Source organism: Melozone crissalis, unplaced genomic scaffold, assembly GCF_028551555.1.
Source record: "Melozone crissalis strain CALT ecotype California unplaced genomic scaffold, PUWL_Pcris_2 ptg000034l_1, whole genome shotgun sequence".
Classification (NCBI taxonomy): domain Eukaryota; kingdom Metazoa; phylum Chordata; class Aves; order Passeriformes; family Passerellidae; genus Melozone; species Melozone crissalis.
Genome location: NW_026535812.1, coordinates 22,865,428 through 22,877,240, shown reverse-complemented (window position 1 = coordinate 22,877,240; position 11,813 = coordinate 22,865,428). Strand labels below are relative to the sequence as shown.

The window sequence follows — 11,813 nt, the reverse complement described above, 5'->3', positions numbered from 1 at the left end:
AACAAAAATACCAACTTCAAGTGGGCAAAACCGTGAAAGGAATTGAAAGTGGAGCGGCCGGCAGGCGCAGACCAGAGATTCAGCTGGATGATCACGTATCCTGCTACAGGTATCACCAACCTATCTTTAGGCACCTTCTGGAGAGCCAGCTCACTGATAGCAGTTGGATCAGCCCAGGAATTTGTTTGGTGTGCTTAAGAGGTTGGTAACAATAGCTCCTAAGGTGACAGCGGCGGCAGCGTTGCGCGGTGACAGCGTTTCCTTGGAGACAGCGAATCCATCCATCGGGATCCCGGCAGGTTCCCCCTCTCCAGAGAGCCTGGAACTCCCTCCCTGAGCAGGGCCAGAGATGGGAAGATAAGCCCTGCCTGTAGACAAATAGCCCTGTGCAAGATGTGAGGATTTCATGCAGCAGCCAGACATGTCTGAAAGGTAGGAGGGTGCAAGGAGACACGAACCTGTAGTCATTGCTTGACATGCTTTGACAACAAAGATAGAGTTACAGGATTGAGTGTCTTTTTAAAATGAACCAGCCTGTATTGCTGAGGGAGATTGCTGTGCAGGGAAAACAGGAGCTCAAACAGAGCTGTTTTTCTTGGTGTCAGTGCCTGATTGCTGGAAGGAAAAAGCTGTCCCAACAAAAATGTTGAGTTTGCTGTGAAAATGTGTGGATTGAGATGTGGGCTTTGTGTTGGCGCAAGCTGGATCCAAGAGGAAAATGTTAGTTAATTAGCTAAGAGTGTATCATTATGGTGATGGGACCTAATTAAGTTAATTATGTCTTGGGGGGGGCAATTTTATGAAGCATAAAGCAAGATAATTGATGCTGCAGCTATCAGCAAGGATGCTTTGTAGCCATAACTTACAGGTGTGTTTGTCACTAAATTACGCTCAGAAGAACTGCTTCAAAATGTTGCATAATGTCTCCTAAAACTCCTATAAAAATAATTGAAAGGTAATAGAGCATGCAAACACTGTGTCCATATCTTCTACTCTCCTAAGTTCAGAGAGTTCTCATAATAAATGTTTGCATACAAGCAGAGCTGCTTTGGAGCAGTAAATTGTGTGCATTTGAAATGAAGCACAGCCTGAATTCTGAGTTTGCCATCTCTTAAATACTTTCACAAGCTGTGCTGGTAACTTATCCCTGCAGCTCATTTATGGCTTTGGCATTTGCCATTGACTGGGACAACACAAATAATTGGGTGTTTAGAACCTGGGAGTGTTCGCTTATGTGTGCAGGTGCTTTGGGCAGGTCCAGAACCTCTCTTGGAGCCTACAATCAGCAGCTCTCACCCAGTGATACAAACTCTTTGCTTTGGGAGGATTTATTGCTCTTAGTTTCTCTGGTTTGGAATTTTCTGTTTCTATTCCTTCAAGATGATCTTGAAACACATTTGATTTGGTTCCTTCCTTTAGAATGGTGCACATTTTTCACTCCCACAGCATCAGGACTGAATGATCTGAGAGCACTTTGCTGCTAAATAAGAACCTGACCAGAGCTCCCTGAGCTCAACCACAGGAGCAGGGCCCCTTCCATCAGATGTGGGCTGTGATTTGGTGGGATGTAGCAAGCACCACGGGAATCCTGATATGTGAAGAGTTATAAATAACCCTACTATTGGTTCCCAAACCTTTTATCCAGGGATTTCAGATTTAAGGGGAAAGCAGTGAAAGCTAAGCCTGCTGGAGAATGCTGATTCCTGAAGAGCAGCTGGGATAAGGCTGTTAGAAGCTAGACCAGAGCCCAAAACTGCTCAAAAGGCTGGGACAAAAAGCCTTTCAAATCCCAAATGCAAGAGTTTGCTCATATCCTCACTCCACTTTAGCTGAGCTCCCCATTTTCTGTGCAGCAGAGCTGAACCTGAGCTACAGAGTCTCAGATGTTTGTTTGTGGAGGCTGCTGTTCCATGAGGAGAAAGCATTTGACTGACACTCCTTTTTTAACAGCCAAATAGCTAAAACATACACAGGAGGGACTTTTCACTCTGTTTCTCACTCAGTATCTTTCACTGGTGCAGTTTCAGAAGCAGCTCAGCTTCAGGTCTTCAAAGTCTTTTCATGGCTTTTAATGTGTCTTGCACTGAAGGGCAGCTGCACTCAGAGGGGCTTGCACTGCACTCAGGAACCTGGAGCACCCTGGGCTCTCTGGAGACCTGGCCAAGGTGTCTGAGAGCAGAACCTTTCCCTGTGCTCCCTGCAAACCTGGCCAAGGTGTCTGAGAGCAGAACCTTTCCCTGGGCTCTCTGCAAACCTGGCCAAGGTGTCAGTGAGAGCAGAACCTTTCCCTGTGCTCCCTGCAAACCTGGCCAAGGTGTCTGAGAGCAGAACCTTTCCCTGGGCTCTCTGCAAACCTGGCCAAGGTGTCAGTGAGAGCAGAACCTTTCCCTGGGCTCTCTGCAAACCTGGCCAAGGTGTCTGAGAGCAGAACCTTTCCCTGGGCTCTCTGCAAACCTGGCCAAGGTGTCAGTGAGAGCAGAACATTTCCCAGCCCCACATCCTGATGAGCTGGGCTTTGATCAGGGAGCTCAGCAGTGTAGGGTTTTCCAGGGTACAGCCTATCTCCTCAGTCATGCTCTGAAAAAGGCAGGAGCTGTTCTGTTCTCATTCCTGACAGTTTGCAAATCACTTCAGGCACTGAATTCCTCCCTGGGACTTCCACTGAGGAGAATAATGTAAAATGCAAGGGATTGGCCACAAGTGCCTCCAGTTACCCCCCAGCCTGTGCTCCCTCTTGTCAGCTCACAGGGAGCACTGCAGACTCCAAGGTGCCTGCAAAGAATTGTTTGGTACAGTTTTGTGGGGTTTTGTTTATTACTGAGATGGAAAATAATTTTGTAATGTTTTGGTGTCAGCAGCAAAGCTGTGACTGTGTTAGGAACTGGACTGAGGGCCAACCTCAGAAATTAGGAGCTGGTCACACACACAAGATTTTTTTTCCCCCCATTACCTTTTGAAGTTTCCTTTCCAAACCTCTATTACAGAATTCTTAAAATATAGTCAAGCACCTCTGCTTAAAGGACATCATAAATAGTCGCCCACAGCCCCCAAAAAGAGGGAGAATGGAGGAATGCAATTGCCACAGAGGGTTTCCATTAGTGAAATTAATTCTTCTCTCATAAGAATTTAGGCCCATGATTTATGATAACCACCAATTTCTCACTGCAGGCGAAGTGAGAGGAAATGACTCAGCCTGGACAGACATCATGAATCTAATTTTTTCCCTTAATGCTTGACATAATCTAGTGCGCAGCTCCCAGAGGTGTCATTGGAGATTCATATCCAGCCAAAGGGCCTCACAATCAAGGCAGGAAATTTTGTTCCTTTCATGTATTGTGAGATCTGTAATTGCTTGGAATTGCATCCTGCCTCCTTCATTGCCACTCCTTTTGCATCAATTCTGCAGCAAAACAGGAAGGTAAACAATGCAAGGGAGGGGAAAGCTGTGTGGCACTCCAGAAAAATCTCCTGTGACATAATCTGGGGGTCCAGCTGGTGCTTATTAAACCCAGGCAGTTTTGAGATGAAAGATGTTTCTTTCTGTCACTCCTTCCCATGGAAATCTCACTACCCACCTGACTGGGGAAGTTGTATCCACCACATCTTTATTTTTTTCTGGAACTTTATGTTTTACTTGCCATCACCAGTACAGAGTTTTGTGAGTGGGTTTCCTGCCAGGAGATCAGAATAGATATCATGTTAAATGGTTCAGCTGAAATGTTTTATACCACATTTCCAGGGGCTGGGAGTGCATATTCCTGTCTCAGCAGAGGAGGTAGTATCTAGCTGAGAGGAAGGTAGGTTTTGAAAAGTCTTGCAGTTATAAATAGTCATTTGAATACATCCTAAAAGATCACTTCCAAACTGAGAAAAATAACAGATATTTTTCTTAAACACAAAAGAATTTCTACAAATTTCTTTGCTCTGATCTCATTTAACATAAAAGGATGTAAAAGCAGAACAAACAGCAAGATAGAGCTAAACAAGAATTCCCAGCACTTTTATTTTTATTCTCTGGGGTTTTTTTAACAGATAGAGCTAAACAAGAATTCCCAGCACTTTTTTTTATTATTTTCTGGGTTTTTTTACCATTTAGCCAAATCCTCTTTTCACAGGGCTGCTGTGAGTGAGCTCCTGCTGCTCTCTAACACATCCCCCAAGGGGCTGCTTGCCTCCAGGTGACCTCAAAAAGTCCCTCAGTAAATATCTGTTACTTTCCAAAATGCTGAGCCCACACAGCTTCCAGGGTGTCCTGGTTCAGGGCAAATTCGGTAGAGAATCTCCAAAGGGGCCCCTCCAGAAAGCAAACCCACACGACCCTTGTGCCCAACCGGGCCGGGAAGGATTCCTTGGAGAGAAGTGGAAACAACCTGTTTATTTAACAGGCACAGCACTCCCCAGCACACAAAATGAACAATACTGAGTGACACCACTCTGAAAAAGATGACAAATTCAGAAAGTCTCTCTGGGGGTTGTCGCTCTGTTCTCAGTCCCATTGGCGCTGAGGCAGCGCTGCCCAGAGTAGGCCCCGCTAGGCCCAAGGTGCAAACTCTCGGTGTTCCCAGGCCCCAGTCCGGGGCAGGTTTAAGTAGGTCCAAAAAAAGGAAAAAGAGAAACAATCCAGGAAGAAATTTGAACTGTTTAGCTAAACTAGCTAATGAGCAGAAGCAAGAGAAAGAGCAAAGTGAAAAGCCAAGCAAAAAGCAAAAGCAGCACCATGTACTGCCCTGTCTCTGTGTCCCGCCAGCCATGGGGGAGCAGCTGATAAGAAACCAAAACAAAACATTCACCCTTCAGAGCCAATCTTGAAGGCACAGAACATAATATCCAGCATAAACAGAACACATGGATGGGGATACAAACATCATAACGTCACCCTAGGACGCTGGGAGTCACCTACAGCTCACTGGGGCTGTGACCCCATTAAACCCCCCAAAAAGCAGAAGGGAGCAGAGGTGTTTGCCAGGGCTGCTCCTGCACTGAGCCCACCAGGACACCTCTCCTCACCAGGGTTTGCCAATAATCTGTCATGGTGCATTTTAACCAATGCTCTGTTCAGCCTGTTACTCCCACTATGAGACCTTCCTTGTCTCTCTCCCCAAACCATTTTAAAGCTGCATTTTTATTTCATTTTATTCTGATTATTTTATTTTATTTATTTATTTCTGTTTTCTTTATTTTATTTTTTCCTGTTTATTTATTTATTTCTGCTCCTGACTCCAGTGGCTTTATGATGCTGAGGCTCCCTGGCAAGAGCTCCCCAAGCCTGTAAAATAAACATCAAATTACAGGATGCTGGATGCACACCCTGACTAAATTAAATCATTGTTTTCAACAGTTCTGTGGCAAATTCCTAAATTGCAGCTGCCAGCCTGCAAATTCTTCAATCCCTCTGAAGCACAATTGGAGAAATTGCCCCGTTTGGGGTGTATAAAGTGTGACTTTTAAGTGTTCTTAGGCAAGGGACTAAGAGAGTACATGAACACATGGCTTCAAGCTGAAGGTTGGACTTGGTAACCTTGGAGGGTTTTCCCATAATGATTCTATGATTTGAAGACTCTATTGAACAAAGTTCAGCTTTTCTCCAGATCTCTGATGTTCTAGGATCTCCAGATCCTAGAATATAACCAAAAGACTAAAATAAATACACTAATATTAGTAAAACAATGAGCTAAACCACATGCACAATGGAATAAAATAAAAAACTGAGGTATCTTTTCATCCAGCCCAGATCCATAGAAGCAGGGCTCTCCTGGGTGGAAGGGAATAAACATATCATGCTGTTGGACAATTTCAGCTCTCTATTTTCTCCAAAACTCAGTTTTTCTAACAAAATGCCAGGAAATTCCTCTTTCTGGTGCTTGGACACAGCTGTGAAAGGCTCCTGTGTGTAAGGAAATGCAGCTCAGGTGAGGAGGTTGCTATGGTTTGGCCTCAGGATGTGGCTGCTGCCTGCTGGCAAGTCCTACCCTGAGCTATTCTGTATTTTCTGTAATTATAAAACAAAGCCAACAAAATTTGCATTTCCCTGGACAGAACCTAGGCTGGCTCAACATCTCCTCTCTAGCTCCTCAGGTCTGACTACAAGCAACCAGAAGTTCTTGAAATTCTACTCCTCCTACTGCTCCATCCTGAGGGATGCCCACAATATTCCACTGGTTTTACCCCAAAACAGAGGAACCCTCGGGCAGAGCTGGGAGCCCAGGCTCCCTTTCCCAGTAAGTGTTGGGTTTCCCAGTCTGATTGAAGGTTTCTGGAAAAGAGAAAGAGGAGAAATTGAGAAAGAGGAGCTAAGGCAGAAATCTCCTCCTCAGCTTTGAAGAGGATTCTGTTTACCTCCTTCTATCCTCCAAAACTGGGGTGGAATGTAAATAAGGTTCTGTTCTTTGGGGTGAGCTGTGGCAGGGGATTTGCCTCAGCCTTTGAGCACCAAACTGCAGCTCTGGGCAGGGGGATAATGAGCCCTGAGCTGGCTCCCTCCAATATTTGAGCCGATTTATTGCAGTTAACCAGGACGGGCTGTGGCAACCTCCACTGAGCTGTGAATTCCCACAGCATTCACCAGCTCCTGCATGTGGCTCTGACTGGAGGATTTCTGCTGTAATAAGGCCAGAAATAAGAGAAAATGCAGTGCCAAAACCTCGAGAGCTTTTACTGATTCTTTTACATCTTTATTTTCCCTTTTTTTAAGCTTCCCTCTGACTCCTTCAAGTACCTTGGCTGGTGTGACATAGAGGAACACAGTGTGAAAGGGAATCAGCTGCTCTGCCCCCGAGTGAGGGAAGGTAAAGATCAAAAAGACACTTTGGCATCTCAGCCCTAACTCCATTGAGTCAAAGAGTGCATCTTAAAAAGGGATGAGCTGAAATCCTGCCCCTTCTCAAAAGAATGGCAAACTCCAGGATTTCAGCTCACAGTGCCCACGCTCGCTTTATTTTTTAATCATTAGGAAATTATCCTTTGTCATTTCCAAAATGAAAAACAACTGCCTGAGCTGCAGACTGCAAATTTTTAGTATTAATGTGCTGCTGATTACTTCTCTCAGAAGTTGATTAACATTTGACTGTTCAGAATGCAGTAGCCATGTGCCAAACAGCCAAGCAAGAGGGAAGCCCAGCCCTGCAAACAGTGGCACATTTCTTGTATTTTAAGACTAAATTGGCTCAATTACAATCTACAGACACTCTCAAGAACAGATGGGTTTTAAAATCCAGTATTTGCATGTTTGGGAGTAAACAGTGGAAGATTTCCAGCCAGTCCTTGCTTTAATCAGGAATTTGAAGATGCCCACAGCTCTAAACTTTTCATTAAGACTTTAAGTCTTAGTGTGTGTGTGTCTCAATACAAATGAGGTTTGGAATGGAGCTGTTGGTTTTTGGCACTGCTCTGGAAGCTGAAACATTTTCCTTTCTCAGGACAATCAAAGGCTAACTCACAGCATGGCAAGGAATGAGAAGGATTTTAGAGCTCAGGTCCTTATGAACAACCTTTCAGAAATGGTTTTCATTCTGATCTGTAGCAGATCTGTCATTTACCAACCATGCACAAAGACTGCAGATTGCTGGCTGAATTATGGGTCTGGGAATGGCAGAAAAATCTTCCCATTAATTTAAATCTCAGAAGCCTGGAAAGTCACACACCTATAATATTATATATATTTCTTCATTACAGAATCTTCCCAGCAATATAAATATATATTCTTCCAGCAAGTGACTAAGTGCCAGTTCTGTATCAATCCTCAACTGTAAATCTTTTTCTCTGACCAGGGCCCTCAGAAGAAGAGCTGTTTTTCAGGAAAGAAGAATATACTCTGAAAAGAAGAAAACAAGTAACTGACACAGAGAAATGGGAAAAGAGGCTGCAAGAGAACTGGGAAAACTGTGCTGTAAAACTTTCTCATTAACACTTTGGACTGTAGCTGTAAAGAAGCCAAATAATCACGTGCTGGCTGCTCACTGCATTTAATAGATTTAAACCTGTGATAAGGAAGGTGTCCCTGGCTGTGGCAGGGGTGGAATTGGATGAATTTTGAATTCCCTGCCAATTCAGTCCATTCTGTGAGGACTCTATGAATATTTAAATCTGGCTGCTGCACAGGACTTTGGTGCCAGCTGAGTTTGGAGGCCAAACCAAAAAGCCACAACCACTCAGTCCTGCTCCCTCCCACACCCTGGTAACCCCACTCATAGAGGAAGGAGGAGATGGACACTGAAATTCATGCTTGAGAGATGGTTTCTTCCTTCCTTTCAAATAATTAAGGAGTCCAGCACTCTGATTCTGAGGTGGATTTGGCACTTGGTACCACCAATTGTTAGAAGAGCAGCAGCATAAAATGTGTTCTCATTTTAACTGCCTCTGACTAATTCTATATTTAATTATATAGCTATTACAAAGCAAGGGGGGAAAAAAAAGTGATTTCTCTTATTTTTACCCTTCCCAGGAGCTGAACCTTTCATTCCAGGACCTGGGTGATCTTTACCAGGTGGAAAACCTCAAAAGAATCCTCCACAGATTAATCCGGGTGGAAAAGCTTTGGTTGGTGGACAATTCCCTGACAGACCTCAGTGCCATAAGGTTGCCAAGGTAGACAAAATGTCCTGCTTCTATTTTCATGTAATCTGTTTCTATTTTTATGTAATAGCCCAGAAATCCGAATTTTCCTGAAGTGACAGCTGGAGCGGGCTCTTGAGTGCTGCTAAATCTGCTCTTGGGGGTGCTGGAGTGAGAATCCATCAGTTCATTGCTGAAAATACCCAGTCAGGAGATCACATCACACCCTTTTATTCCTGGGGAATAATTAATGAGTCCAGCCCACTTCAGGGAGATCTGTGCCAAAAGGGGAGCTGTTGCACACAAAAGGAATCTCTGTGAAGAGATGGGGGAGCACAACCCCAACAGAGAGGCCATGACAACTGTAAATTTATTTTACATTCCATCTGTTGCTACTCTGCTGTTGTGTATTTAGGTGTATGGAGAGTTGTAGTATTGAGAACAGAAAAAAATGATGCATCTGTTGCACAAGAGAAAGAAATAAGGGAATAAAATATAAACCAGTGTATAAACCCCATCCCTGTTGTAGGGGCTCTGTCCCAGATGTGATAGTGATGCCAAACACTTTGTACTTTACAGATGCAGAGAGCTAAATGTAAATAAAAACCACTTTACATCCTTCAAACAGCTGCCAAAGATCCCTCAGATTCAGCACTTATCTCTTGCTGACAACAACATCACGAGCCTGAGTGGGATTTCAGACTTCAGGCACACCCCACTGGAATCCCTCATCCTCAAGAGGAATCCCTGTGAGTTCCAGGAAAGATACAGGCAGCTGTAAGTCTGACCCTCTCGTGGCTAACAAAAGTGATAAACACAAAATAATGTTTGCCAGAGTTTCAAAGGAATGGGATCTCAAACCAAACAAACTTTTTAAAGAAGGTTTTCCTTTTCTTGTGATTTTAATGCTCTGAAATGCTCCAGGAACATGGCTTACTGAGCTATTATGTGATAAAAGCCCCCAAATATTCAGAAATTGCCTGTGATGCTTTTTAATGACATGACTGGCAGTTCTGGAACTGAACTAAGCCCATGGATCAAGTTCAGAGACAGTGAGCAGGGCAGATAAATTAGATTCCCTTTTATTAATAGAAACTACCTACAACTCAAACTCTCTTCAGCCTCCTTGCATCCTCGGTGGCTTCTGCCTAAATTGCATTACATGTCAGAGCTGGAATCAGGGGGATGTCTTGAAAGATGGGAGCAAAAGCAGCAGAAAATCAAGTTCCCTTCATTTGATTTTTCTGGATTCCCCCTGTCCCTTGAGCAGCCTTTGGGATGGGCTGGAGATTTAACAGAGCAGCCTCAGACACTGGCAATGGAAATTCCAATCCAAGAAATCCAGGAGGATGTCATGTATTCTAAACCTCTCTCTCGGAAAATCTGCAGGGTTGCATGCTTTGTCCCACTACAAACATAGCCAGGTGTTGATATTTTGGAGATAAACCTTGCAGAATGTGGGACATATCTCTTCCCATTGCTTCCTGAGAGGGGGAAAAAAAGAAAGGAGAAGTTTAAAATAAATATTTAATGAAAACCTTTCTGAGTTTGCAGCAGTCCTGTGGGCATCCCTTTGGCAGTGTGGTGCTGATAAAGGCAGGGAGGCAGATATCAGCATGGAAGGGGAAAAAGTACATTTTAAATGATGAATTTCACCTTTTGTTTGCATATCTACAAGTCCAGGAGAACAAAAGCAGAAACCACCTTTTAACAATTCCTAACTGTGTTTCTGCTCTCAATCTGCCAGTTCTTAGGGCAATTAAATATTGGTGCAATTTGGTGTAACTCTGGTATTGTGTTCATTGTCAGTGTTGGAAGACAGATTCTTGAAGTGCTTTATTGGGTCTGAGGATATAAAGGTGGTGCAATGAAGTGAAATCTGAGAGTTTTAATTAGCTCTTTATCAGATAAATTCTGCAACAAATGACAAATCAAGATTTCCAACCCAAATCCATTTTAGATACTTTTGAATCCACTGTTTCTTTTTTATCAGTGTCTCTTTTGTTCTCAACATTTCCCAAGATTATTTTTCTCAATTTCTGTTCTTTTCTTTTGCCTCTCTTTAAGTGTGTTCTCCAATTTGCCAAACCTGAAAATACTGGATGGCATCCCAAAACTGCCAGAGGACTGCTCACCCCCTGAGGTCAGGTTTTTTTACAGAATGTGTACTATACTCTAAAACAATATTTTTGTAGGATCTCAACTGTGCTACAACCACCTTGCTTAAAACAGACTGTAAATCCTGCTTATGGAAGTTCTATTGTTTTTTTTACTGGTCAAAGAGATATTGAGACAGAAATAAAACATTTCTGAGTGCATTTGTGATACCAAGTATGGGTATGGATATGTAAATAAGACATAATGTTATACTGGATATTTATTAAATTTAATTTTGAGTTTAATTAATGGAGTTTATTTAATTTATTATTAAAATTATTGATTATTATTTATTAATAGCAAATTTTAAGTTTATTATTAAAAATAGTGTGTGCCAAGTAAGTATGGGTATGTAAATAAGACATAATGTTATACTGGATATCACGAGTTGATTAAATTTATTATCAAAATTAATTATTATTTATTAATAGAAAATTTTAAATTTATTATTAAAAATAGTGTGTGATTTTCCCATCTAGGAGCTCTGTGTCAACAACAACTCACAATTATTGATTCCCACTGCATTTAATTAGAACATATCCAGGCTCAGACCCCAAGCTCATTGTGGGAAATAACACAGGGATGGACACCCATAGAAAAGGAAAACAAATTAATAAAAAGCCCCACCAATGTCCAAGTGCTCTTTAATGAGCTTTGTACATGGGAAAAGCTCAGCCACCCCAACCATTTTGATCCTAATAATTAAAAAAGATCTTTCTTTGGAGTTTGGTGTGGCCAGAGAGCACTGGGAAGGGAAATCATGAAAAGGAAAGGAGATTTTTGTCTCTGCTGGCATTGTTTGGGGATGTCCTGCTGCTTTATAGAGGCTCCTGAAAGCAAACCACAGGAGGGAGAGCCCTGACAGGGATTTGGGTTTCTGGATGCAATTATCTCTGAGAGGTCTCTGTCCTTCCTTTGATTGATTTGCTGTCCAATCTTTGGGGGTTTTTTCCCCACCAGCACACAAATAGCTGTGCCACCAGCAGTGCAGGGGGAGAGGCACAGAGCCCTGGAAATGAAGCCAATTAAGGGAATTGCCTCATTCCAGAGGCAGGCAGTAAATCCTGTGCTGTGTGCTGGCTGCAGGGCAGCTCAGGTGGGTTCAG

At 43.1% G+C, this 11,813-nt stretch overlaps 1 protein-coding gene across 4 annotated transcripts; it reads left to right on the top strand.

Moving 5' to 3' along the window:
• Window positions 1-299: 299 nt before the first annotated feature.
• Window positions 300-10,818, top strand: LOC128940987 (uncharacterized). Of its 4 annotated transcripts, none has more exons than XR_008483322.1 (7): window positions 300-432; window positions 6,068-6,218; window positions 6,692-6,785; window positions 7,767-7,885; window positions 8,441-8,583; window positions 9,179-9,299; window positions 10,618-10,818. XR_008483322.1 is itself a non-coding variant. In XM_054282862.1 (7 exons), the coding sequence occupies exons 1-7, from the start codon at window positions 407-409 to the stop codon at window positions 10,641-10,643; spliced, it is 729 nt and encodes a 242-aa protein (XP_054138837.1). In that variant the 5' UTR covers window positions 300-406; the 3' UTR covers window positions 10,644-10,818. The 4 variants fall into 4 exon arrangements, 2 of the variants coding, with proteins under 2 accessions (XP_054138837.1, XP_054138836.1); XR_008483321.1 differs by having other exon boundaries at window positions 9,179-9,327; XM_054282862.1 differs by having other exon boundaries at window positions 9,130-9,299.
• Window positions 10,819-11,813: the final 995 nt, after the last annotated feature.

Bases quoted from the DNA above. Each gene is read 5' to 3' on its own strand.
- LOC128940987 (XM_054282861.1), top strand. From the start codon at position 407: ATGCAGCAGCCAGACATGTCTGAAAG. The intron at 7,886-8,440 runs GTAAAACTTTCT...TACCCTTCCCAG, and splicing joins AGAACTGGGAAAACTGTGCT to GAGCTGAACCTTTCATTCCA. The intron at 8,584-9,129 runs GTAGACAAAATG...TGTACTTTACAG, and splicing joins AGTGCCATAAGGTTGCCAAG to ATGCAGAGAGCTAAATGTAA.